We start from the raw sequence: 13,774 nt of genomic DNA on the forward strand, positions 1-13,774 counted from the left end.
GTGTTTGGAAATTAGATAACTGAGATGGAAAACAGTATGTATATGGCTTTAAGAGCAATTAACTCTCCACTGGGTGCAGTGGCTCACGCCTGTAACCCCAGCACTTTGGGAGGCTGAGGTGGGAGGATCACAATCAGGAGTTAAGAGACCAGCCTGACCAATATGGTGAAACCCCGTCTCTACTAAAAATACAAAATTTAGCTGGGCGTGGTGGCACGCACCTGTAGTCCCAGCTACTCAGGAGGCTGGGGCAGAAGAATCCTTGAAGGCAGACAGAGGTTGCAGTGAGCCGAAATCATGCCACCACACTCCAGCCTGGGTGACAGAATGAGACTCCATCTCAAAAAAACAAAAGTAATTACCTCTCAATTGCAAGACAAAAGTTTGCTCCTTCTCACTTCTTTCTTGCTATCTAAAATCTATATATACACCACATAACTGTAAAGGCAAAAACCTTTAATTATTAGACAGGGACATTGTTATGGTCTGAATTTTGGCATCATCCATGAATGGGATTAGCACCCTTATGAAAGAGGCAAGAGAGGGCCAGGCGCGGTGGCTCACGTCTGTAATCCCAGCACTTTGGGAGGCCAAGGCAGGCAGATCACGAGGCCAGGCAATCAAGACTATCCTGGCTAACATGGTGAAACCTCGTCTCTACTAAAAAGAAAAAAAAGAGAAAAAAAAGAAAGAGGCAAGAGAGAACTGCCTTGCCTCTTCTCCCATAAAGATGCAACAAAACAGGCGCCATCTATGAAAAACAAGCCCTCAACAGACCAAATGTGCTGGTGGCTTGGTCTTGGACTTCCCAGCCTCCAGAATTGTGAGCAATAATTTCTGTTGTTAATATATTATCCAGTCTAGGCAAATGTACTAAGACAGATACCAAAATACTGCTGTGCGTACGGAACTCAGTTTGAACTTAGGAAACAATGAATTATTTCTACAGACTCTTTCCTACAAAAGGAAGATAACGTTGTTACACAAAACAGTGTATTCACTATTGTTTATTTATATTATGTCAAATATTAAACAATATTTAGAAAGCTTATTTCTAAAAAGAAAACTATATGTCATTTCAGTACCAGTCTGTTCTGTCTGAAAAAGAAAAATTAAGATGTCTTACATAAGAAACAGACTGTGGAAAATGACACAGCTGCCCCAATGTGCTCATTTATACAGAATGAACTCCAAATTCAAGACCCTAGAGCGGGTTCTCCATTTCTTGCCTAAAAGCAACTTAAAGGTGGCCGGGCATGGTGGCTTACCCTGTAATCCCAGCACTTTGGGAGGCCAAGGCAGGTGGATCACTTGGGGTCAGAAGTTCGAGGCCACCCTGGCCAACATGGTGAAACACTGTCTCTGCTAAAAATATAAAAATTAGCCGGGTGTGGTGGTGCACACCTGTAGTCCCAGCTACCCAAGAAGCTGAGACAGGAGAATCGCTTGAACCCAGGAGGTGGAGGTTTCAGTTAGCTGAAATCGCACCACTGCACTCCAGCGTGGGTGACAGAGATTTTGTCTCAAAATAACAAATAAATAAATAAAATAAAAGCAATTTAAAGGTGATGTTAGCTCAGTTTCTGGAGCAAAGGTACTTCCAACATCCACAGGGCCAAAAAAAAGAACTGATGCATGACTAAGATGGCAAGAATCTAAAGCAATTTCTATGCTTGGGATGCTGCTATGAAAAAATGAGACCACTGCAAAACCATATTGCAACGAAAAAGATTACAGAATGGTTTTTTTTGTTTTGTTTTTTGAAATGGACAGAGCTGGCAGGCAGAAAATAAGTAAAGACATAGCTGGACTCAGCAACACCATTCTTCAAGTGTATATAATGAGCATTGTAGACTACTACACTAGTAACTGCGGATTACACACTGTTCTTGAGCTCACATGGAACTTTCATGAAGATGTACCACATTCTGGGCCATAAGGCACATATTGACAAATTTTTAAAAATAGAAATCATACAATGTCTGCTTTCAGATCACAATGGAATTTAACTGGAAGTTCCTAACAGAAAGATATCTGCAAAACCCCCAAAACATTTGGAGATTTAAAAACACACTTTTAGAATAGTAGGCCAGGCGCGGTGGCTCACGCCTGTAATCCCAGCACCTTGGGAGACCGAGGTGGGTGGATCACAAGGTCAGGAGTTCAAGAACAGCCTGGCCAACATGGTGAAACCCCATCTCTACTAAAAATACAAAAATTAGCTGGGCATGGTGGCGCATGCCTGCCTGTAATCCCAGCTACACGGGAGGCTGAAGCAGGAGAACTGCTTGAACTGGGAGCTGCGAGGCAGAGGTAGCAGTGAGCAAGATTGAGCCACTGCACTCCAGCCTGGGCTACAGAGCGAGATTGTCTCAAAAACAAACAAACAAATAAAAAAGTACACTTATAGAATAGTGAAGAGTAGCCTCAAAAGAAAAAAACTAGCGGGCCCTGATATATCATCCTGAGAAACAGAATGCATTATTATAGTATCCTTATGGATTAGCCCAAAGCTAAGTACGTTCCATCAACAAAGCTAGAAATGCTTCCCCTTCCCTGAGGCATGTGCACTTGTCTAGTAGAAGAACCTCACCTTGAATTTATTCCAAAAGAGCCTCTCAAATGTTCAGCAGCAATTCCTAAAAGGAGGCCAGTCCAAATGTAATGCGATAAATCCCGCTCCCCCCACCAAAAGCTGAATCTCTCATCATAGGAACAGGTGACCCTTGCTGTGAAGTTAGAGGATAGGCATACAAATAAATTTATATTACATTATCTACTAAATTTTTAAATGCACATGTTAAACACATGTGTATTATAACCCTAGCAATGAACAGCAAAAGTCTAAAGCCCAAATCCTTTACTTTATCCTTTACCCTGTAGAATATACACAGGGTATTATAAAACTACACAAATGTTAAATAATTAATCCAGAAACTGTTAACTGAAGTGCAAAATCATTAATATTTCTCTATGGCTACAAAAGCCTAACTATCAAAGTGTGCTGAGATAGGCTATTTTAAAGTACTGATTTAAAAAAAAAAATCTTCAGAGAAATTTATGATGGATGTCTCTTACCTCATAAATGTTGGGGTGCCACATTTTGGTCAAGAATCTGAAGGTAGGTGGTGAATAGGGGTAGTCAATAGGAAATTTAATATGCGCCTGAAAAGAAAAAAAATGAAATGCTAATAAATGAGACTATAACTTATTCATCTGCCTAATAATTCACCCTACTACACCCCACAGAAACAAAGCTCCTTTCATAGAGTAAACTCTTGAGATTAAAGTAGCTCAGACATACTTTGTTATCCCCAGTGCCAGGGTCATTAGTATGTTCTTACAGCATCCCTTCAAATATTTATAAAAGCCTTTTTTTTTTTTTTTTTAAGATGGAGTCTCACTCTGTCAGCAGGCTGGAGTGCAGTGACGTGACCTCAGCTCACTGCAATCTCCACCTCCCAGGTTCAAGCGATTCTCCTGCCTCAGCCTCCCGAGTAGCTGGGACTACAGGTGCACGCCACCACGTCCAGCTAATTTTTGCATTTTTAGTAGAGACGGGGTTTCACCATGTTGGCCAGGATGGTCTCAATCTCTTGACCTTGTGATCTACCTGCCTCGGCCTCCCAAAAGTGCTGGGATTACAGGTGTGAGCCACTGTGCCCTGCCCCTATAAAAGGCTATTTTAAGTCACCAAAACTCACGCACTCACTCACATACACAAACATACATAATTTTAACTTGGCTCACGAGTGAAAAACAGTACTCTGTACATTTTATTTTTATAACAAAATAATCTAATTTTAGGGTACACAATATGGAACAACGGTATTTTTCTTTTTACTCACATAATTTAACTGTCATTCTATCACCCAGAAATAATAAATGCTGACATTGCTGATTTCCTTTACAAAACTTATTTTTAAAAACTTCAACATACCGTATTTTGTATTCTGCTTTTTTCACCTATATCACATTGTAAACATTTTTTTACACCATAAAATATTCTCTCTACATGGGTGACTGTCAGTATCTGCATTATACTCCATCAAATGTATACCTACATGAACCATTTTATAAAACTATTCCCTTATTTTGGGCATTTGGGTTGTTTCTCACACCTTTGCTGTTACAAATCCTGCTGCAGTGAATGTCCTTTGCAGTATCCCTGTATTTTATATATGAAGAAATCCAGAAAACCTGAAAAGTTCTGTCTTCCATAAAAGCAATGAGAAAATTGCCAAAAATTATAAGCATCAACATTTTCAGAATTCCAGAAAATAACCAGAGGCTTGCAACAATTCAAGGAGTAGATATTTAAAGAAAATGGCTGACATTCAGTAAGAACATCAAGCTACATGATTTTAACTTACCCTAATCCAATCTCCTATACTCTAGCTGTGCAGCAGCCTTAAAACACATTCAAAGTAAAAACCAAGGAAGCTGACAGGCCCTGGAGAGGACAGAATGGGCTGGCATTTCGCCAAAGCCTTACTCCTAGAGAATTGTCATTAGTTTACCTTTCTTATGGTTCCCTAGAAAACTCCACTTGCAAGGCTGTCTACACGTGATCGGATTTGGAGCTTTGGCCAATATGAAAACATTTTCCTTGGCAGCTTTGATGAAAACAATGGCAGGCAACTATTTAATCTTAAAGGTACCTGAGGCAGTGGAAAATACAAAACAGACTAACCAAAAAACGTTAAGGAAAAGCTGGGCTGGGCTAAGAGTTGTCCATTATGGTTCTGAAAAGCTCTGACAAATTATTGTGAGTCTATAATACCATGACAATGTGCAGAGCTATGCACATGCCAGCACTATGTGCATGCTCAGGAAAGCCCTAAGAAGGCCCTAACTTTATACCTCTGGCTTAACTTGAGAATGTATGCAACAAGAAAGTAAAGAGTTTGCAAATGACTGTCTGAATTAAGTTGAAGACATGCAATGACACATATGCAGAGCCTCTCCACAAATTCTAGGTAACTAACTGGTTCTAGAAAACCAAGAAAATCTCTGTTCAATCATTACCTGACCACTAAGCTGAGTGGAGAATTCACTGGCCACACATAACAACTAATATCGACATTATATAATTAGGTAAGAGAAGTCAACAGTAATTACAACAGGAGCAGCAATGGCAACAACAAAAACCCTGGGGAAGAGGAGAATTGGATTTCTGTAGGTGCCACTGTATATTATTTAAATTTCTAGTTTTCAGCAAAATATTACAAGGTATGAACAAAGTATGGTCCATACAACAGGAGAAAAAAAAAGAATCAATAGAAACTGGAAACCTAAGTATTAAAGTTACTAGGCAAAGACTTAAGTTAGCTTATCTTTAAACCTTTAAACATTTCAAAGGACTAAAGAAAATCATGGCTAAAGAACTTAAAGGAAAGCATGAGAATGATGTCTCACCCATAAATACTGAATATCAGTAATGAGATAAATTATTTTTAAAAATCCACAAAAAGTGGTGGCTCACGCCTGTAATCCCAACACTTTGGAGGGCTGAGGCAGGTGGATCCCTTGAGCCCAGAATTTCAGACAAGCCTAGGCAAGGTAGCGAGACCCTATCTCTACAAAAAATTTAAAAATCAGTCGGGTACGGTGGTGTCTGTGGTCCCGGCTACATAGGAGGCTGAGGTGGGAGGATCACTTGAGCCCAGGAGGTGGGGCTGCAGTGGGCTATGATCATACCACTGCACTCAGGGCTGGGCAACAGAGGAAGAGCCTGTCTCAAAAAAAAAAAAAAAAAAAAAGAGGTGGGGGTTGGGGGTGGGAGGGGAAAGAGACAGAGAGAGATTCTTCAGTTGTTTAAGTACAAAAACTGTTGATTCTTTGAGACAGGGTCTTGCTCTGTCACCCAGGCTAGACAGAGTGCACTGCGTTACAGCTCACTGCAACCCTGACATTCTGGGCTCAAGTGATTCACCCACCTCAGCCACCTGAGTAGATGGGACTACAAGCATGCACCTCTAAGCCCAGCTAATTTTTTTGTGGGGCTGGAGGTTTCATCATGTTGCCCAGGCTGGGTCTCGAACTCCTGGGCTCAAGCAATCCCCACACTTCGGCCTCCCAAAGTGCTGGGATTTACAGATGTGAGCAACCACAACTGGCCTGTTCATTCCTTTTGATGAAGGAATGGGGAAGAGGAGAATTGGAAGTACAAAAACTGAAATTAAAAAAAAAATTAGGTGCTGAGCAACAGATTTGAGCAGTTAGAAAAAATAGTGAATTTGAAGATAGGTCAATTTATTGACCTTATTCTTTTTTTTTTTTTTTTTTGAGACAGAGTCTTGCTCTGTCACCAGGCTGGAGTGCAGTGGTGCAATCTCGGCTCACTGCAACCTCCACCTCCCAGGTTCAAGTGATCCTCCTGCCTCAGCCTCCTGAGTAGCTGGGACTACAGGGGCATGCCACCATGCCCAGCTAATTTTTTGTATTTTTTAGTAGAGATGGGGTTTCACCATGTTGGCCAGGATGGTGTCGATCTCTTGACCTCATGATCTGCCTGCCTCGGCATCCCAAAATGCTGGGATTACAGACATGAGCCACTGCACCTGGCCTTATTGATCTTATTCTTTTAAGGGGGAGTAGTGGAAATCCCAATTTATAGCTGATTCATCAGGAGTATAGGTCTGCCACAGGCATCCGAAATGGAGGCAGTCTTTCTTGTGGGACTGAGTCCTTAACCTATAGAATCTGATGCTATCTCCAGGTAGACAGCGTCAACAATGAATTGAATTGGAGGACTAAGATAAGAGAGAAACTATAAAATTCTTAAAAGAAAACATAGGTGTAAATCTGCATAACCTTGCATTCACTAAGTTTTGTAGATGTGACACCAAGAACACAAGGAACAAAAGTAAAAAGAAATGGGACACAATTAAAATTATTATTTTTGAGATGGAGTCTTGCTCTGTTGCCCAAGCTGAAGTGCAGTGGCATGATCTCAGCTCTCTGCAACTTCCACTTCCTGGGTTCAAGCGATTCTCCTGCCTCAGCCTCTCGAGTAGCTGGGATTACAGGCATGTGCCACCACTCCTGGCTAATTTTTGTATTTTTAGTAGAGACGGGGTTTCGCCATGTTGGCCAGGATGGTCTCAAACTCTTGACCTCAGGTGACCCGTCCGCCTCAGAATCCCGAAGTGCTAGGATTACAGGTATCAGCCACTATCCTCGGCCCAAGGTTTCTTTTTCAGATGACAATGTATTCTAAAATTGATTTTGGTGATGGTTACACGACTTTGTGAATATGCTAGAAACCACTAAACTATATACTTTAATAAATGGGTGAACTGTATGACATATGCATTAAAATCACAGTAAAGCTGATTAGGGGGAAAAAAGGCTGGAGCCCAAACACCCAGGTCCCTCAGAGACCTTGGTTTCTAAAATATCATTACTTGGCCGGCATGGTGGCTCACGCCTGTAATCCCAGCACTTTTGGAGCCCTAGGCGGGTGGATCACGAGCTCAGGAGTTCAAGACCAGCCTGGCCAAGATGGTGAAACCCCATCTCTAGTAAAACTAAAAATTAGCCAGGTGCAGGGGCAGGTGCCTGTAATCCCAGCTACTCGGGAGGCTGAGGCAGTAGAATTGCTTGAACCCAGGCAGGAGAGGTTGCAGTGAGCCGAGATCGCACCACTGCACTCCAGCCTGGGCGATAGAATGAGACTCCATCTCAAAAGATAAATAAAATAATATAAAATATCATTATTCAATAAAAGGAACCAGGGCCCTTTGGTGAAACACCTGATTCTAGATCTGTGGCAGGAAAAATAAAAGACAAGCCTAGAGCACCTTATAATGCCAAAAAGTAAGTGCTAAAGAAAACAAATTGGAGTATTTCAAAACAGCATAGGAGCCAACCTGCAAGAGCTCCTAATGGCCAAAATTAGAACAATCTAAGCTATAAAATACATAATGTAATACTGTTACCCAAAATATGAAATAAATATAAATGAGTACATACTGATAAGTATTACTGAATAGAAAAATACTGGAGGAGAAGGGTCAAATCTTCCTTACAGTAGTACTACAAATAATCATAATCCACATTCAGGTGGTGAAGTTGAATTCCCCTTTCCTAGAGTGTGGGCTGGATTTAATGACTCGCTTTCTAACAATAGAGTATGGAAAGAAATAGTAGCTCTACCGTAGAGAAATCTGGCAGACATGTTAACCAAGTGATCAAGGTTAACATCACTAGCGGTAAATCATATTGGTATCAAGACCTCCCTGATATGATGTGGTAAGAAAGATACTTCACCTTTGTGGTATTCTTCCCCCAAAATCTATAACCCCATTCTAGTCATGAGAAAAACATCAGATAACCCAAATGGAGGAATATTCTGCCAAATCTGACCCATCCTCTTCAAAAATTGTCAAGGTCACAAAAAATAAGGAAAGACGGAGAAACCATCAAAGACTGGAGGAGACTAAAAAGACGAGACAACTAAATATAGTGTGATATCCTGAACTGGACTCTGAAATAAGATGATGATATGGAGGCACAGGAGAATACAGAGTGAGTGCTAATGAGTATGGGGATTCTTTTTGAGATGATGAAATATTCTGGAGTTAGATGGTGGTGATGGCTGTACAACCATCTGAATATACTAAAAACCACTGAACTATATACTTTAAAAGGGTGAATTTTATGGTATATGAATTATACCTTAATTAATACATTAGTGCAGAAACTGGTGAAATCTAAACTAAACTAACTCGAGGTTAGTTAATAAAGCTGGAGTGGCTATCTGAATAACAGAGAAAGTATACTTTAGAACAAAAAATATTATCACAGATAAAGAGGGTAATTTCATAAGGGGATCAATTCACAAAGACATAATATTAACTGTGTGTGCACCTAGTAACAACAGAGCTTTAGAACACAAAATGATTAACTAAAAACTTTTATCCACCAAATGGAAAAATAGAAAAATGCACAATTACAGTTGAAGATATCATCACTTCTCTCTCAACAGTCTAAAGCAGTGGTCCCCAACCCTTTTGGCACCAGGGACTGATTTCATTGAAACAATTTTTCCATGGACAAGAGGACGGAGGAGTGGGAAGGGTAGTGAGGTGGGTGTTTGGGGATAAAACTGTTCCACCTCAAATCATCAGGCATTAGTCAGATTCTCATAAGGAACACTCAACCTAGATCCCTCACATGCCCAGTTCACAACAGGGTTCACACTCCTTGAGAATCTAATGCCCGAGCTGATCTGACTGGAGGCCGAGCTCACCTCCTGCTGTGCGGCCTACTTCCTAACAGGCCACAAAGTGGTATCAGATCAGTATCGGGTAGGGACCCCTGGTTTAAAGTACAAGGAGACAAAAACTCAGTAAGGATACAGAAGACAACATGCCACCAAACAACAGCAGCATACAAATTATTTTTGTGGACACACAGAACACGCACCAAGACATACCATATTCTGGAACGTACAACATCTATCTACAACATCTAAACGTACAACATCTGAAGTTTAAAGAAATGACATAATACATAGCATATTCTTTGACCACAATGAATTAAGCTAGAAATTTTGATTTTCTAAATTCAAAGATATTTAGTAAATCCCCAAATATTTGGAAATTACATAACTGTACAAATCACAGTATAAAGAGGAAGCCACAATGTTACTTAGAAAATTGTTTAACTGAACATGAAAAAAATGACATGAAAATCTGTAACATATACCTAAAGCAATATTCAAATGGAAATTTTTAGAATTGCTTACACTGGAAAAGATGTAGGTCTCATTTCAATAATAGAAGCTTCTACTTAAGAAATGAGAAAAATACAAAATTAGGCCAGTTTCAGTGGCTCACACCTACAAACCCAGCACTTACTTAGGGAGGCCGAGGCGGGTGGATTGCTTGAGCACAGGAGTTGGAGAGCAGCCCGAGCAACACGGTAAGACCTCATCTTTACAAAAAATACAAAAAGTTGCCAGGAATGATGGTGCACCCCTGAGGTCCCAGCTACTTGGGAGGCTGAGGTAGAAGGATCACTTAAGTTTGGGAGGTTGAGGCTGCAGTGAATCATAATCTTGCCACTGCACTCCAGCCTGGGTGCCACAGTGAGACCTTGTCTCAAAAAAAAACAAAACAAACAAACAAACAAAATAAAAAAAAAAGGAAAGCAGACAGACTATGAAATTAAACTAAAAGCAAGCAGAAGAAAGAGAACTGACATAAAAGCAGAAATCAATTATTAAACAAAACACCATCTCAAAAAAAAAAAAAAAAAAGTCTTGTGACCAGGCGCCATGGCTTGTGCCTGTAATTCCAGCACTTTGGGAGGCCTAGGTGGGCAGGTTGCTTGAGTTCAAGACTAGTCTGGGCAACATGGTGAAATCCCATCTCTACAAAAAATACAAAAATTTGCCAGGCGTGGTGGACGCGCCTGTAATCCCAGCCACTCAGGAGGCTGAGGTGGGAAAATCACCTGAGCCCAGGAGGTCGAGTCTGCAGTAAGCTGTGATCACGCCACTGCACTCCAGCCTGGGTGACAGAGAGACCCTGTCTCAAAAAAAAGTCTTGTTAAGATTACTTAGGATACTAAGAGAAATCTTTGCAGTGATGCATGAAAATTTATGTAGAATAGATGATATGCACCAATATAATAAAAGGTAGCACAGGATAGCAGTAAAGAACACTGACTCAAGAAGCCAGGACTATCTGGGTTTGAATCCTGACTCTACAACTCAGCTGTTATTTTAAGCAATCCTTACTTAATTTATATTGATCGACTGATTGATTGACTGATTAAGACAGGGTTAAGCTGTCACCCAGGCTAGAGTACAGTGGCACAAACATGGACCACTGCCAGCCTTGACCTCACAGGCTCAAGCGATCCTGCCCCAGCCTCCTGAGCAGCTGAGACCACAGGCCATGCCACCATGCCCAGCTAAATTTTTGATTTTTTGTAAAGATTTCACCATTTTGCCCAGGCTGGTCTCAAACTTCTGGGCTCAAGCAATCCTCCCGCTTTGGCCTCCTAAAATGCTGGGACTCTGTATAGTCCTAATTAGGGAAAAGGAGTCAGGCTAGTGGGACCGAGGGAAAAGCAATAAAAGAAAGCAGATAAGCCACAAGTCAGCCTTTCTTCATCGTCCAGGACACGTAAGTCCTCCTGTGCAAATAACTCACAATCTTCCTGTGCCCAACTATCACCACACACCTGCAAGTTAGCTCACTGCAACCTTGGCGTTTTCAGTACTCCACAAAGCCCTCTTCAGCATACAGCATAAACACTATCCTATAAAATCTCTAGCAAGCTTTTGTTTCTCTGCAGTTGGCTTCCCTCTGGCAGGCTGCTGGTTGCCTCGCTCGCAATGTATTTTCCTATGTTCTCTAATAAACCTGCCTTTTTTTTGTAAATTTGAAACGGGGTCTCACTCTGTCAACCAGGCTGGAGTGCAGTGGTGCAATCTTGGCTCATGGCAACCTCCATCTCCAAGATTCAAGTGATCCTCCCATCTCAGTCTCCAGAGTAACTGGGACTATAGATGCGCACCACCAGGTCTGGCTAATTTTTCATTAATTTTTGTAGGGACAGGGTTTCGCCATGTTTCCAAGACTGGTCTCGAACTCCTGGGCTCAATGATCCTCCTGCCTCAGCCTCTCTAAATGCTGGGATTACAGGCGTGAGCCACTGCACCTGGCCTGCCTTCCTTTACTTACAACTGCCTCAGTAAATTACTTTAGTAAGTTTGGACCTGGGCCACTGGTCCAAACAGCCATCGTTCTCCTGGACAGATCCCTGAGCCGCTGCATATTGCTCAATTACTTAATTTATATCTCAGTTTCCTCACCAGTAAACAGGGGATAATAGTACTTATTTAATGCGTTTGTATGAGGATTAAATGAGGTAATGTTTGAACAATGTTTAGAACTGTGCCTGACAAATAAAAGCTATAAAAATATAAATAGGTGGATGGGTGCAGTGGCTCACGCCTGTAATCTCAGCACTTTGGGAGGCTGAGGTGGGCAGATCACCTGAGGTCAGGAGTTCAAGACCAGCCTGGCCAACATGGTGAAACCCCATCACTTACTAAAAATACAAAAATTAGCTGGGTGTGATGATGGCAGTTGCCTGTAATCCCAGCTATTCAGGAGGCTGAGGAAAGACGGAGGGGGGGAGAGAGAGAGAGAGAGAGAGAGAGAGAGAGAGGCAAAAATCATGAAGGCTGTTTCATATATTGCTAATTTTCACTGTTTTATCTCTTTTACCTACTTGCCCTTAGATTATAATACTATCAGCTTTTGATAAGACAACTGGAAAGATTAATACCAACCTTAAGACTTTGATGATTATGGAATTAGTTTTCTTAAAGCCTTACCAAACCTAATTATATTCTACTTAAATCTTAATAAATATTGGTTAGTAGTATTAATGGAGTTTCTGTATTTTCTTTAAGCATCTACTAATATTTTGAATTATTCTTGAACTTTCAGCTTTTTGACCATTATCTACTATATAATTTTTTTCTTTTGAGACGGAGTCTCGCTCTGTCGCCCAGGCTGGAGTGCAGTGGCGCTATCTCGGCTCACTGCAAGCTCCGCCTCCTGGGTTCACGCCATTCTCCTGCCTCAGCCTCACCCAGTAGCTGGGACTACAGGCGCCCGCCACCACGCCCGGCTAATTTTTTTTGTATTTTTAGTAGAGACGGGGTTTCACTGTGGTCTCGATCTCCTGACCTCGTGATCCACCCGCCTCGGCCTCCCAAAGTGCTGGGATTACAAGCGTGAGCCACCGCGCCCGGCCCACTATACAATTTTTTAAAACTACCTCCATCATGCTTATAATCCCAGCACTTTGGGAGGTCGAGGCGGGCGGATCACGAGGTAAGGAGATCGAGGCCATCCTGGCTAACACGGAGTAACCCCATCTCCACTAAAAACACAAAAAATTAGCTGGGCATAGGTGGCGGGCACCAGTAGTCCCAGCTACTCGGGAGGCTGAGGCAGGAGAATGGCATGAACCTGGGAGGCGGAGCTTGCAGTGAGCCGAGATCGCACCACTGCACTCTAGCCTGGGCGACAGAGTGAGACTCCGTCTCAAAAAAAAAAAAAAAAAATCAATCATAAGTAGTTTTAATGTGACCCTTTTGACTTTATTCTAGAAGTATTTTTTTTTTTTTTTAAGATGGAGTTTCGCTCTGTCACCCAGCTCACTGCAACCTCCACTTCCCAAATTCAAGCTGTTCTCTTGCCTCAGCCTCTGGAGTAGCTGGGATTACAGGCATGTGCCAACACGCCTGGCTAATTTTTGTATTTTTAGTACAGTTGGGGTTGCACCATGTTGGCCAGGCTGGTCTCGAACTATTTATTTTATTTATTTGTTTTTGAGATGGAGTCTCACTCTATCGCCCAGGCTGGAGTGCAGTGGCACGATCTCGGCTCGCTGCAAGCTCCACCTCCCGAGTTCACGTCATTCTCCTGCCTCAGCCTCCCGAGTAGCTGGGACTACAGGCGCCCTCCACCATGCCCGGCTACATTTTTTGTATTTTTAGTAGAGACGGGGTTTCACCATGTTAGCCACGATGGTCTCGATCTGCTGACCTCGTGATCCGCCCGCCTCGGCCTCTCAAAGTGCTGGGATTACAGGCGTGAGCCACCGCCCCCGGCCTTATGATTGATTTTTTTAAAGCATCATGCCTAAAGTATGCTTACATTACCACTAGAAGAGGTAACATTGGTTGGTGTGCTTCTGGTAAGGCTATTTAAACTGTACTAAGAACTCTTTCAGAGGA

General features: G+C 41.9%; 1 protein-coding gene across 2 annotated transcripts in view; it reads right to left on the reverse strand.

The window, feature by feature from the left end:
• The window catches only part of UBE2R2 (ubiquitin conjugating enzyme E2 R2), a 108,925-nt gene that overhangs the window by 32,816 nt on the left and 62,335 nt on the right, over positions 1 to 13,774 (reverse strand). For both annotated transcript variants that reach the window (XM_030817576.1, XM_030817575.1), the window contains exon 2: positions 3,079 to 3,165. In XM_030817576.1, the coding sequence (XP_030673436.1) occupies positions 3,079 to 3,165 (87 nt within the window). The remainder of the gene's footprint in view (positions 1 to 3,078; positions 3,166 to 13,774) is intronic.

Source organism: Nomascus leucogenys, chromosome 8 (assembly GCF_006542625.1).
Source record: "Nomascus leucogenys isolate Asia chromosome 8, Asia_NLE_v1, whole genome shotgun sequence".
Taxonomy (NCBI): Eukaryota; Metazoa; Chordata; class Mammalia; order Primates; family Hylobatidae; genus Nomascus; species Nomascus leucogenys.